At 41.2% G+C, this 15483-nt stretch overlaps 1 protein-coding gene across 3 annotated transcripts in view; it reads left to right on the top strand.

Moving 5' to 3' along the window:
- dym (dymeclin) overlaps positions 1–15483 on the top strand; it is a 669399-nt gene that overhangs the window by 156729 nt on the left and 497187 nt on the right. For all 3 annotated transcript variants that reach the window (XM_070867483.1, XM_070867484.1, XM_070867482.1), the window contains exon 7: positions 1853–1978. In XM_070867483.1, coding sequence (XP_070723584.1) covers positions 1853–1978 — 126 coding nt within the window. The remainder of the gene's footprint in view (positions 1–1852; positions 1979–15483) is intronic.

The following is a 15483-nucleotide window of genomic DNA, read 5'->3' as shown; positions in this document are numbered from 1 at the left end:
GGAGGAAGTGCATCCGGGAGGACGCTGAGTACCTCGAGTCTCATCGCCGAGTGCATGCAGAAGACAAGCGGAAAGAACGTGCAGCAAACCTGTCCCACCCTCCCTTACCCTCAACGATTGTCTGTCCCACCTGCGGCAGGGACTGTGGCCCTTGTATTGGACTATTCAGCCACCTAAGGACTCATTCCAAGCGTGGAAGCAAGTCTTCCTCGATTCCGAGGGACTGCCTATGATGATGATAATGAATCCAGAGGCTTGGACTAATGATCAGGAGACGCAAGTTGAAATCCCACCATGGCAGCTGGGGAATTTTAATTCAGTTAATTAAATAAATCTAGAATAAAAAGCTAATGTCAGTAATGGTTATCATGAAACTACCAGATTGTCATAAAACCCATCTAGTTCACTAATTTCCTTTTAGGGAAGGAAATTTGCTGTCGTGGTCTGGCCTTTATGTGACTCCAGACCCCCAGCAATGTGATTGCCCTCTGAAATGGCCTAGCAAGCCACTTGGTAGGACACCGCTAGGATAACATCACACAGACTGCAGTGGTTCAAGAAGACAGCTCACCTTTTCCAGGACAATTAGGGATAGGCAATAAATACAGGCCTTGCCAGCGACGCTCACATCCCGTAAACAAAAGCAAGTACAAGTTTAATCTTAACATCCACATTAGCTCTTCTTTGAGCAGAGGTCACTTAAATGATCTGGATTACTATCTCTGGCTAATTTTTCTGGTGCGTGCTGAAGCCAAATGTATCTGTCTTGCCACTGCTCTTTTTTCTTTATTTATTAATTCATGGGATTTGGACATCACTGGCAAGGCCAGCATTTATTACCTATCCCTAATTGCCCTTGAGAAGATGGTGGTGAGCCGCTGCCTTGAACCGCTGCAGTCTGCATGGTGAAGGTACTCCTACAGTGCTGTCACGGAGGGCGTTCCAGGATTTTGACCCAGCAACGATGAAGGAATGGTGAAATACTTCCAAGTCTGGATAGTGTGTGACTTGGAGGGGAACGTGGAGGTGGTGGTGTTCCCATGCTGCCCTTGTCCTTCTAGGTGGGTTTGGGAGGTGCTGCCGAAGAATCCTTGGCAAGTTGCTGCAGTGCATCTTGTAGATGGTACACTGCAGCCATGGTCCGCCGGTGGTGGAGGGAGTGGATGTTTAAGGTGGTGGATGGGGTGCCAATCAAGCGGGCTGCTTTGTCCTGGATGGTGTCGAGCTTCTTGAGTGTTGTTGGAGCTGCACTCATCCAGACAAGTGTAGAGTATTTCATCACACTCCTGACTGCCTTGTAGATGGTGGAAAGGCTTTGGGGAGTCAAGAGGTGAGACACTCGCCGCAGAATATCCATCCTCTGACTTGCTCTTGTTGCCACAGTATTTATGTGGTTGGTCCAGTTTCTGGTCAATGGTGATCCCCAGGATATTGATGGTGGGGGATTCGGCGATGGTAATGCCGTTGAATGTCATGGGGCGGTGGTTAGACTCTTGCTTGTTGAAGATAGTGATTGCCTGGTCACTTGTGCAGCGCGAATGTTACTTACCACTTATCAGCCGAAGTCTGAATGTTGTCCAGGAGGTGTGAATGGCACTGAACACTGCTGAAACTAGCAAATTCTACAGCATGGGATCGGACTTGGGACCTTCCTGGTCTGAATAATTCAGCTACTCATTGTCTTCTTCGAGTTGTACCATTGGAGAGCTATCAGTTTAATATTTAATGCACTTTTGATGCTTTATGTAAATGAAATTTACTTACAGCAGGCTACTGCAAGATGCTATGTTTTAGAAATGTAATTATAATTGACAGCATATTGATTTTAAACTATTTTGATTTCTACTTGCAGAGATATTACATATAGCATTCTTCTTGAATCTGTGACCACGCTTTTAGTTCTACTGTCTTACCAACTATTCCAGAAGGAGATCATTCGAGAGAGTTTAATATACAAGTGTTTGATGCAAGGACAATGGTATGTCAATTTCACTCAAATAAATGATTTGATTTAAAAAAAAATGTGCATATGTGAACAGCAAGGCCTACGTGCGTATATCTTGAAATGATCACTAATCTGTTGGAGAAGGTCAGAGGAGAGTGACCACGATTACAGCAGGATTGTAATCTCTGATGAGAGGCCGTTAAACCTTTCCTTTTTGATAGACCTTATCCCTTTGAGTAACGTTCTCAATGGGGTGAGAAATAGAGAAATGCACAGGATTGCATGAGAATTGTCGTAAAAAGGCCAAATGATTTCCTGGGTTTTAGGGTACTGAATTCAAAAATATGGAGGTGGCGATGAATTTGTTCAAGACTTTGATTGAGTCACAGTTCTTGAGCAGTTGTAGGCAATCCATTATAGAAGGAGCCATAAAAAAGATGTAATTTGATTTAGTTGAATGACATGAGTCGAGATAATACAATTATGATGAGAGACGTGAAAAATTAGGATTGTTTACACTATAACAGAGATGATTAATTGAAAACAAAAGCAATATACCACGGATGCTGGAAATATATAAAAACAGAAAATGCTGGAAAACACATAGCAGGTCAGGCAGCATCTGTGGTGCGAGAAATTAGTTAATGTTTCAGGTTTTTAAAGTATTCAAGAGGGTAAATACTCCAGTGAAACATTACTTGCTTTGGTCGATGATTTGGTAACAGGAGGCCTGATCTTACTATTAGTATTAAAAGCATAAAGGGAGGCCAGAAGAATTTTTCATGCAAAGTATTAAAATATGGAATGCATTCCCACAGCTGGCTATTGAAGTCAAGTCAATCATGGCATTTATGAGGGAATTAGATAAGCATTTGAACAGCACAAATATTAAAGGATGTGAGGAAAGAGGATGCGCATGTTTCTTTCAAGAAAACATTGTGAACTTTGAACTAGTGTCATTCTTCCACTAACGCAGTACAATTTTTTGCAGCTTTTTCGTACACTTGCAATTACATTTTACTTTTTGCAGAATATTTCTCTTGATTTTATGGCAGAACTAAGTCGGAGTGTGTTTTATGGTTGGTCCCCAACGTAGCATATTAGATACGAGTCTATTTTATGTGTTTTGTGCGTAATGTTTGCCAGTAGATGGTGCTAGAGACTACATTGGCTATCAGTTTCCTCAAAGAAATTGTATACCAGTGCATTCTGTATTGAAAGAGTACATAGAATTTTACAGCACAGAAGCAGGCTATTCGGCCCAACAGATCTATGCCGATGCTTGTTATCCACACGAGTCTCCTCCCACCTCAACTTCATCTTGCTGTATCAACATAATCTTCTATTCCTTTGTCCCTCATGTACTTATTTAGCTTCCCCTTAAATCCATCTTCTGCTAATTGCCTCAACCACTCAATATGGTAGCAAGTTCCACATTCTGACCACTCTCTGGGTAAAGAAGTTCTCCTGATTTCCTTATTCAATTTGTCACGGAATATCATATTTATGGCCCCAAGGTTTTGTCTTCCCCCACAAGCGGAAACATCTTCTTTACTTCAACCCTATTGAACAACGTCATAATTTTCAAGTCACCTCTCGGTCTTCTCTATTCTAGAGAAAAGAGCCCCATCCTGTTCTATATTTCCTGATAGTTGCGCCCTCTTAGTTCTGGTATCATCTTTGTTGGTCCTTTTTTTGCACTTTCTCTTCAGGTCTTTTTCCTCTATATCCTTTTTTTAAATATTAAAGTTGCAACTTGTGCAGCCTACATTTAATGGCATCCATCAGCATTCAACACCTAGCAGATACTCACCTTGGACAATTAATAAATTCATGGTATAGTATGTGAATCATTACAATTGTGCACTGTTATTTTATAGAGACTTTAAACTTTATTTCACTATGTAATTGGTAACTGAACCACTGAAATCAACAACAGAATTGTATTTTAACTTGTATAACAAACTAAGCTTTCAAGTCAACTAAGCTTTCAAATCAGTTATTTATTTAGTGTTCAATGTCCTGCTACCAGCACAGACGTACATATCTTGGTCGAGTTCTCTTCACTGGAATAAAATAGTGATTTCAAAGAAACGAAAGCAAAATTGGATTCTAAACCAGTCCTCTGCAATGTATTAACTTAAAACATAAGAAAACATAACATAAAAGGCCATTACACTCACACATCACCAAGCCCATTCCCCATGCAAACTATGTATAAACTGGGCTTCCCCAATTTATTTGATGACCTGATGGAAGTAACTAACCATAGGTACAATATTGAAGAAGATCAAATTCTTGTGAAACTTTTCCTGGCACTGTCAAAGGTAAGTGAAATAAAAATTCCAAGCTTTTAGTCAAATTATATACAAGTTGAGCGTCTGAAATCCGGAGTTCTGAAATTTGGAATGTTCCGGACACTGGGCCGACCGGAATCCGGGAAATGTTCCGGAATCTGGACACCCTGCCAAACAATTACCGCCGCAAGCCGGGCCCAGGGAAAATCCAAAAAACAAAAGCTCTCAGAACATTCAAGAATCAAAAAACAACCCACCTCTTCTTGCAGGTCTTCACATCTACAGGCACCGCTGCTCCTGGGTCTGCAACGCAGTTCTCCCCCGGGTGTCTTCCCTCAGCCAGAACACGGGCACGCCAAACGGCAAAGCATGGTGACCGCAGCACCCCGGACCTTGCACAGAAAGACGTTCCAAAATCCGAAAATATCTGAACCTCGGCTCGGGCGTTTCTGGATTCAGGATATCAGAAAGATGTTCCGAAATCCGGAAATACCCGGAATCCGTAATGGCCTCAGTCCCGAGGTTTCTGTATTTCGGATGCTCCACCTGTGATATACATGATGGGACCAGATTCTTTCTACAGATGACATATCCATGCTCTCCACAGGACACTATTCTATAGCGTACTTGATTTATGTTTATGGCTACAACCTAATTGCCAACCAGCTATTTATTTACCTGCTTTTTAAATATAAGGCGTAATGTCATTTTAAGACAGATTTTTAAAAATTAAACGAACATATTATGCAGAAAATGTATCCAAGTTTTCTGATGATACAAAGCTAGGTGGGAAAGTAAGCTGGAGTCAAAAGAACATAAGAATTAGGAGCAGGAGTAGATCATATGGCCTCTTGAGCCTGCTCCGTCATTCAATAAGATCATGACTGATTTTTGACTTCACTTCTACTTTCCCACCTGATCCATATCTTTGATTCTCCTAGAGTCCAAAGAGGAGTCTGGCTGAGGACACATAATCTGAAAAGGGATATAGACAAGTTAAGTGAGTGGGCAAGAAGGTGGCAGATGGAGTATAATGTGGAGAAATATGAGGTTATTCATTTTGGTAGGAGGAATAGAAAAACAGAATACTTTTTAAATGGTGAGAAACTATTAAATGTTGGTGTTCAGAGGGATTTTTGGATGTCCTTGTACACAAAACACAAAAGTTAACATACAGGGACAGCAAGCAATTAGGAAGGCAAAAATAGTATGTTGGCCTTTATTGCAAGAGGTTTGGAGTTTAAGAGTAAGGAAGTCTTGCTGCAATTGTACAGGGCTTTGGTGAGACCACACCTGGAGTACTGTGTACAGTTTTGATCTCTGTACCTAAGGAAGGATATACAGGTACAACGTCCTGAAACCGGAAACCTTGGAACCGAGGCTGTTCCGGTTTTTGGGTTTTTCTGGATTTCAAAGAGTCCCGAATACAGAAATCCTTGTGCCGAGTTTCAGGTATTTCCGGATTTCGGAGACAATCCGACATTCCGAATCTGGAAACGCTTGGGCCGAATGTCGGGTGTTTCCAGATTTTGGAGCAGAAATTCCGATGTCTCGAATCCGGCAACCTCGAGGCCAGGCCACGCCGGTTTGCATATTTTTCTAGATTTATCTTTGAAAAGGTATGTACAGCTTAAAAGTCCGGTTTTCAGGAAATATTTCTGGATTCCGGACGACGACTCCTGCAATCTGCACAACGTCCGGTTTTCGGACAATTACGGTTTTTAAAACTCCGGATTCGGGACGTTGCTCCTGTACTTGCCTTACAGGAAATGACACAAAGGTTTACTAGATTAATTCCTGGGATGAGAGGGTTGACCTATGAGGAGAGATTGAGTAGAATGGGCCTATAGTCTCTAGTTTAGAAGAATGAGAGGTGATCTCATTGAAACATGTAAAATTCTTAGAGGGCTTGACAGGTTAGCAGCTGAGAGGTTTTTTCCTCTGGCTGGAGAGTCTAGAACTGGGGGGCATAGTCTCAGGATAAGGGATTGGCCATTTCGGACTGAGATGCGGAGAAATTTCTTAAATCGAAGGGTTGTAAATCTTTGGAATTTTCTACTCCAGAGGGCTGTGGATGCTCAGTCGTTAAATATATTCGAGGTTAAGATCGATAGATTTTCGGACTCTAAGGGAGTCAAGGTATATAGGGATTGGGTGGAAAAGTGGAGTTGAGGTCGAAGTGCAGCCATAATCATATTGAATGTTGCAGCAGGCTCGAGGGGCCATGTGGCCTACTCTTGCTCCTATTTCTTATGTTCTTATTATGAAATGACTTGTGTGTGATATTTGTGATCTAACTATATGTAGCTACATTCCTGCTCTCCTCCCCACCTCTATTTCACCCTTTTCCTGGAAGTCCTGACTTGGGTAAAACTTATTTTATTGTAAAGTTGATTTTCAAATTTCAGGATCCACGAGTTTTTTTAAAATTATGCAATTGTGCATTGTTGTTCTTGTCATCCAATCAATGTCTGATACCGGCCACAGAAAAAATTCAGTAACCATACATCCAGCACACAGATGTTTGCATTATAACACTGGCAACTTTCATGTACACCAATTAAACTGACCTGTGGCAGTCAACAAGACAACATAGCCCATCTTGCACCAGCATCTTTTCTCATTATTTCTACTTCTGATGAAGTTCCTGCAATTTTTAAGCAACAGGAGCCTGCATTTATTTTCATGTAATACTTTATGCAAGTTCCTGCAAGTAGTGATGACAGATGAATTTGATCATAAATCTGTAATTTAAAAATAATGAAACATACATGTAGTGGAAATGGAAAGATTCCATTTTGTATATTTTTAACAAAATTCAGAATTTATTTAAAAACAAATTCCAAAGTGAATTATTTTAAATTTTTCATTGTTGTGTTCTGCTGAACATATTTGGCAATATCATAAGTTATTTGTGCATTATATAAATATATATACTGAATCATAGAAACTAGTATGGTATTAAGTCTGATCTCCTGTCTTTATTGAGTTAGTTATCTCAGGCCAGAGCAGTGATTGAGGCATTACCGGAAGGGAAAATACAATTAGTGAGGGATTCCATTTCTTGCTGCTATCTAGTGACCCCAGTTATGTATGTTTGTATATGTTTGAGATTGGGCTTGGCTGTGATTCTGCACACTGCTGAATAGCCTGCCAATGTTTTGTTCGGGCTGATGCATGTAAATAGCCATTTGGATGAGGTACTGGAGTGGTGCTGGACCTGTGAGACTTTGATTTCAATGTAATTTTATTTGCTTCATTTTTTTCTGAGTGTTATGTTTCCTCTTCCTGCCCAGCTAACCCCTCTATCTTTCCACTCTGTCTACAGCATTTGCTGCTTTATGGCTTCTAAAGGGAGACTGACTCATGTGCAAACACAAGGTTGTACTCAATCACTCAATTAAGTGTCATGCTTCTGACCGAGCACGTTTCTCAACAGGATTGCTATTTTTAGAGAGATGGAAATTTTTACCAATTTTGGGTGAAAAATTGTATTTTTGTCAACCCAGCAAATACAAGGACATAGAACATGGGATGAAAAAAGGCCATTTGGCATTTGAAACCTGCTCCCTCCCAGGTTATGTACAATATAGTCCATCATGGACCAAGCCCACCCACCTAATATCCTGAGGGGAGTTAGTTCTATGTAACTACTCTGGTTTGCAAAGGTAGTTGAACAAAACTGCAAAATATTCATCCTTCTCCCCTATTCTACTGTGTATTCGATAAATACTCGTCCTCCCCATCCACAACCTGCTCCAGTGGTACAAGGATCAATTTGTCTCATGGAGTATTTATATGTTTTTGAGTTTCACTGCTGAGACCAAATAAAACACTATTAAATGCAAAGCACCAAATGGAGAATATTGAATTTGGTGTTCAGTCCATCAGTCGGATTTTAAAAATTAAGAATCAATTGTTGCTTGCATGAACTTGATCACAAGATTCATGCTCATATTTAATATTCAGTTAATTCTCTAGTCAACTGCTTCCAGTTACTGATACTATAGCACCAGACTTGTTACAAATCTGAACTCCTTAAGCCCACCACAGAGATGAAATGGAGTTCCAAAATTCCACAGAATCCCGATTTTACCATTGAGTTAGTAGTGTGACAGTACTGCTAGTTAACGGATAGACTACCTCCTGTGCAGCAGAATGTCTCAATCGGAGGCACAGGCCAAAATTAAAGAATCGTCACTAAGTAAAGAAGGGAGATGTCACATGTTGATGGTCCCTGGATTCAAATAAAAATGATGAAAAACATACTGAGAAATTTGCCACATTACAGTCTGGAGTTGATCTAAATCAGACTTGTCTCAGTGGTAACCTTTTTTGGAGGAAGACACCTGCTGCTGGAATCAACCTAAATGTATGACCAATATCTGCCTCATGTATTTATAGCTGATATCCAACATAGCAGATTTAATTCAAGATGCCCAATACTCTCTCGATGAATCCTTTGAATTGTATAGAGACCCAACAATGGCAGTACTCTTCACGTGGGGAGCGGGCAGGGAAGTGGAGCTGAGTCCATGATCAGATCAGCCATGATCTTATTGAATGGTGGAGCAGGCTCGAGGGGCCAGGTGGCCTACTCCTGCTCCTATTTCTTATGTTCTTATTAACAGACAAAAATAATGGCTGCTGGGGCATTATGGTGCCCACTACTGATTGAAAGTCCACTGGATAATTTTGACAAACATGGGAATATTTTATTAGCTCAGACAATACAAAGACAATACAAACTTTTGAAGAAATTGATCAAGTTTTAAGGTCAACCTTCAAGTCTTTCATTGTGCTCACAAATATAGTTAATTTTGTCATTTACATGGATGCCTCATTTACAGAAATAAAACTCTGCTGAATCCAATTTAATCTTAAGAGTCATCCTATCCATGACACTTGGTATGCTGATATTGAAATAGTTGACATGGATTGCACTGTGATGCTTATTCACAGAACTTTTGCTCAATGATGACCTCTCGGGACCTGGCCTGTTCCGGATAAGGGATTTTACCGGACGAGGGGTGGTCATGTTAAATTGGATGGTACAGGTACTGAGCAAGGGGCTATTGGGGCTGGCTGGCTTGGGGCTGGGAATGCAGCAAGAGATCATGGGGTGGGGGACGGTGGGTGGATTGTGGGCGTCGGCAGCAAGGAAGGACTTAAGTATGTTCATGTCCGAGTTCTGCGCATGCGTCACCTGGTGGTCGATAATGGCTCCGGACGAGGGGTGGTTCCGGATAAGGGAGTTCTGGATAAGTGAGGTTCAACCTGTAGAAAGAAATGTGAAATCCTACGTAACCATTAACAATAAAATTAAGATAAACCTAGTTTATTGAATGTTGAAATTTCTAAGTGAGAATCTGATTTTGTTGCAAAAATAATAAAAAGGCTGGAATCTGAAAATGCCCACAACCATGGGCAGTCAATATAGTTGGTATTGATGTTGTCATTTTGAGTTTTGATAAGTCTGGACCCAGTATCTGTGCACTACTGACCTGCTTGTTATACAATAAACCAGTCAATGTGGAAGGCAGTAGTGTCCACCATACATTACAAATGGAAGTATGAATATCACACAGCTATTGTGCCTTTTCAAATAGATGACTAGTTGCCCTGCTATCTGCACACATCCTTGACCCATATGGAAAGAATGATTCTGTCAAACTTTTAAGGTGTGTGCGTATTTCTGAGTACCTTGCTGAACCCATCTCCGCAAGCAGGGACTTCCAAGTTTATCAATTTTGGAAGGCAAAGCATCAACAGTGCCTGAATTGACAGTGTTTTTGCTATTTTTGCCCAAAGTGTCAGTATTTTAAAGTTTTTCCTTGGCATAGACCAGTTGGGCTGAATGGCCTGTTTCTGTGCTCTCGACTCAATGAGATGAATTTTTTTTTATCAGTCAGGGAGAGGGCAAGAACCTACACTGGTTTATTTCAACAATGTTCCATTTATGAACAGTGACTAGGTTCACTGATTTGCAGTGATTGAAAAAGACAAATTTGGTTTTTATTACATGACTGATTTCAGGATTTTCCCATTTTCTGGGGATCACATTCGATTCCATTCATTTTTCCATAATACAGGAAGCTGGTATCCTTGGCAATGAGTGCAGATTGTTTTGTTCATTTATTGTGTGATTCTTTTGCTGTTTAACCATTGCAATTGTCCACTCTTGAAAGCTAGATTTCACACTTGATTCTGATTTAATAAAATGTGAGCACTTTGAAAAAACTTAATAAAACTGAAGAATTACTTAAAATGAAATTGCCACCCTGCCCCGAGAAAAAACTAATATGTACCATGTGAAGGAAGGGACTTAAAGAAAATTCAGTTGCATGATTCAAGTGTCATCCCATCACACACCTTCCCTTTCTCTGACTGCAGTAGTCTGCTCCATTCAAAGTGTGAGGATATCTTGTCAATTGAATTTATTGGGTTAATAATATGACAGTCAAACCTTAGCTAGGAGTAGAGGAGGGTTGTAACCAGTGGCAACAATTTGCTATTTGGTGTGCATGTCTCCGGGCATAATTGGTTGAGTTCAGAAGATGTCTGTTGATTTTATTTTGGGGGTGTGGGGAGCAGTTAGCTGACCTCCTGAGAGACTCATACAATAAGGCAGGATGGGTACAAATCTTAATCTTGGATGGTGTTCCAATTTCAATCTTGACTAATATTATAATAACTTATTTATATAGCGTTTTTAACATAGTAAAACGTCCCAAGGCGCTTCGCAGCAGATAACAAGATAAAACAGATAAATTTGACACCGAGCCACAAAAGAAGAAATGAAGGCAGATGATCAAAAGCTTGGTAAAAGAGGTAAATTTTAAGGAGGAAAGAGAGATAGAGAGGTGGAGACTTTTAGGGAGGGAGTTCCAGAGCTTGGGGCCAAACAGCTGAAGGCACGGCCACCGATGGTTGAGCAGTTATAATGTGGGATGTTCAAGAGGGCAGAATTCGAGGAGCACCGACATCTTGTGGGGTTGAGACTGAAAAAGATTACAGAGATGGGGGGACGGGCAAGGCCACAGAGTGATTTGTAAATGAGGATGAGAATTTTGAAATTGAGACTTTGTTTAACCAGAAGCTAATATAGGTCAGAAAGCACAGGGATGATGGGTGATCGTGACTTGGTGCGAGTTAGGACACGGGCTGCAGAATTTTGGATGAAGTTTACGTCGTGTAGAATGTGGAAGGCCAGCCACGAGTGAGTTGAAGTAGTCAAGTCTAGAGGTAACAAAGGCATGAATGAGGGTTTCAGCAGCCGAAGAGTTGAGGCAGGGGTGTAGGTGGGCAACGTTACGGAGGTGGAAAAAGGCGGTTTTAGTTATGCCGTGGATATGTGGCTGGAAACTCATTTCAGGGTCAAATATATCACCGAGGTTGTGAACAATCTTGTTCACCCTCACATTGATGCTAGTAAGAGGGATGGAGTCAGTGGTTAGCGAACGCAGTTTGTGGCAGGGACCAAAGATATAATGGCTTTGGTCTTCTCAATATTTGATTAGAGAAAATTTCTGCTCATCCAGTACTGGATATGACAATAACATTACCATGGATGTGAACCTAAGTGTTCTGTCTCATCCAAAATACATGGGTGGCGCAACGTTATTCCAAGGTTCTGTCTGTCCTTGTTGAGTGGATCTAAAATATCTTGCGGCACTATTCAAGGAAGAGCAGTTCTCCTGGTGTCCCAGCCAAAGTGTAGCTATCAATCAGCAACACAAAAAGCAGATTAACTAGTCAATTTCTTATTGCTGTTTTTCGGGACCATGGAACTTCTGTCTGAGGCTGAACCAGAATGTTCGCAGCCTTGGTGTCATATTTGACCCTGAAATGAGCTTTTGACCACATTTTGCCAGCATAACTAAGACCGCCTATTTCCACCTCGGTAACGTCACCCGTCTCCGCCCTTGCCTCAGCTCATCCACTGCTGAAGCTCTCATCAATGCCTTTGTTACCTATAGACTTGACTATTCCAACGCACTATTGGCTGGCCTCCCACATTCTGCCTTATGTAAACTAGAGGTGATCCAAAACTCGGCTGCCCATGTCCTAACTCGCACCAAGTCCCGCTCATCCATCACCTCTGTGTTCGCTGACTTACATTGGCTCCCGGTTAAGCATCACCCCGATTTCAAAATTCTCATCCTTGTTTCCTTATCTCTGTAATCTCCTCCAGCCCCACAACCCCCCGAGATGTCTGTGCTCCTCTAATTCTGCCCTGTTTAGCACCCCTAATTATAATCGCTCAACTATTGGTAGCCGTGCTTTCACTTAATATATGCCACCATCTATCCATGTACTAATGGTGGTCCATTACCTGCAACCTTGCTAACCCTTTCATCATGCTGCTTTTGATATGCTGCTTGATAAGCCCAGTAGGCACTGGTTAAACAGACCCTCTTTGATAACTTGTGACCAACAAAATGGAAGCATCTCGAAGGGTGTTCAGTGATTGCCTAGGCCTTAAGCTCTGGAATTCCCGGCCTAAACCTCTCGACCTCTCTACCTATCCTCCTTTAAGACGCTCCTTAAAACCTACCTCTTTGACCAAGCTTTTGGTCACCTGTCCTAATTTCTCCTTATGTGGCTCGGTGTCATTTTTGGTCTGATAATACTCCTGTAAAGTGCCTTGGGATGTTTAACTATGTTAAAGGCACTATATCAATACAAGTTGCTGTTCTGTGCACAAATTAGTTGCTGCATTTGCCTACAAAACAATTGACTATACTTCAAAAGTATGTCATTGGCTGTAAAGTGCTTTGGAATGTCATGAGGTGCTATATAAATGCAAATTCCCTCGTTTCTTTAGCCTTCCTTTCTCTCCAGACTAGCTGGGCATCAGATCACGTGTGCTGCTGTACACCACCACTGTTGTATGACATTAGAATTAGTTAGGCTTCAGCTGCAAACAATATACACTTCTACATAGGATATCAACATTACTGGGTCAATTAACATCACTTAATATGTGCCACCATCTATCCATGGACTCATGGTGGTCTATTACCTGCAACCTTGCTAACCCTTTCATCATGCTGCTTTTGATATGCTGCTTGATAAGCCCAGTAGGCACTGGTTAAACAGACCCTCTTTGATAACTTGTGACCAACAAAATAGAAGCATCTCGAAGGGTGTTCAGTGATTGCTGTGTTGATCATCAGCTCAAGGTTGTGAGGAACACCATCAAGACCTGCTTTGAAAGCTGCAGTGGATCAACATAGCATAGAACAGAAGCATTTAGCATCGTCTTATTTTTTACCGCATCAGTCATGTGGAATTAATTCATTGAAAGGAAAGGTAACCAGATCAACAGTAAGACAGCTTCAGAACTGACAAATATATCACCCTGCCCTAACTCCTCCAAGTAAAAGACATGAGCTATTACTTTAATGTTTATTTAGGACTGATGATTCTGAATTTTAGATATTTCCAACTATGAAATTTCCACAGTTTGATGGATGAGTAGGATGAACTTGAGAAGCATGAGCTAATATGGTCCCTTCTTATGTTTATCATTATTTGCCATAGCAACAGAAAATGGTCACTATATAGGTATTTACAGATGTTAATGTGATGTTTCACATTTGAACTAAAACAGCTTATTCTATTAAAACCTAGGTTTTCCATGGTTGCATTTGCTGATTTGTTGGGTGATCTGTAAATAATTCTATAGCTATCATAATATGCAGACACAAAGTTCAAAGACGTTTGATAAGTAGCTTGGTGTCAGAAAAAACACTGGGCTGGATTTTCGGGGGCTTTGCGACTGGGTTTTCACCATGTTTTGACCCTCAGCGGCCAAAGCCCGGGCGAGATCCTTGGCTCCTTGTTTGCGGTGGCGATGGGATGTACCGCTGGGGAGAGCTGCCCGGACATGTAACGACACTGATTGCGTTACCATCCGAGTTTCGATACACTCCCAACACGTACGCCGTGCCCAGAACAACGACAGGTAAAACCTGTCGGTGCAGCCTTGCCAGCAGCGGTACGTTAGAAAATCTGCAAAAAAGGTAAGTTAAAGTTTTTTAATTTTTTTGCAGCGATTAGTTAGTTAAGGGTCTTGGTAATGTTTTTTGAATTTTTTTTTGAATTTTTTTCTCCCCCTCTCAAGGCCTTTCTCACAGCGCAAACAACCCCGCACTAAAGTTGGCGAAATTCGTGTTTTGCGCCGCGAATAATTGTGCAATGCCTCCCTTTGCGATGTGTCCCTGGCACAGACCTCAAAGGCCGAAAGTTCAGCCTAAAATCAGTAGCACAGCGAAAATGGTCATTTTCACATATTGCTACTATTTTCGCCCAAAAATCCAACCCAGCTCTTCTATTCTGGGTACAACATATTCAAAGAAAAAATGTTTTAAAAATCAACTTTCTAATGTGATTCACCATGTTTTCCCCACTCTTTAACTCCCATCTCCTGTGGGTCTTCCAACAGCACAAGCTATTTGACAAACGAGCAGCTCTAGTCACTAAATATATTCAAAAGGGAGTTAGATGAAGTCCTTACTACTAGAGGGATCAAGGGGTATGGCGAGAAAGCAGGAAGGGGGTAATGAAGTTTCATGTTCAGCCATGAACTCATTGAATGGCGGTGCAGGCTAGAAGGGCCGAATGGCCGACTCCTGCACCTATTTTCTATGTTTCTATGTTTAAGTCCTTCCCCTCTCTTAATAGGACCACTGGAAGTTTGAAGGAATGGCGTTGCCAGAGTGCTTGATTAATTTCCACCCACTTCTCCTACCACTAATAGCTTTCTTGCAGCACGGTCAAGATTGAGATCTTTCCACACACTGTCCCACCTTTCCTCTGTGTACTGTGTTGATGCAAAGAAAAACTAAAAGCAGTGTAATAGGACAGTTTCTGATTAACTGGTTAAGGATTCTATTTAGTAGCCTCCAAAACAAGATGTTAGGGTTCATTTTATGTATGATTAGATGTTCTAAGTATTTCTCAATCAATAAGGTTCTTGAAAAGGTTACTGCACAAGATAAAAGTTCACGGGGTTGGGGTAATTAGCATGGATAGAGGATTGATTAACTAACAGAAAATAGAGAGTCAGGATAAATGGTTCATTCTCTGGTTGGCAACCAGTAACTAGTGGGGTGCCACAGGGATCAGTGCTGGGACCTCAACTATTTACAATCTATATAAACAACTTGGAAGAAGAGACTGAGTGTAATGTAGCCAAGTTTGCTGACGATACAAAGATGGGAGGAAAAGCAATGT

The sequence above is a fragment of the Pristiophorus japonicus genome, chromosome 2 (genome assembly GCF_044704955.1).
Source record: "Pristiophorus japonicus isolate sPriJap1 chromosome 2, sPriJap1.hap1, whole genome shotgun sequence".
Lineage (NCBI taxonomy): Eukaryota > Metazoa > Chordata > Chondrichthyes > Pristiophoridae > Pristiophorus > Pristiophorus japonicus.
The sequence above is the reverse complement of the archived record's forward strand: the minus strand, read 5'-3'. Positions and strand labels throughout refer to the sequence as shown.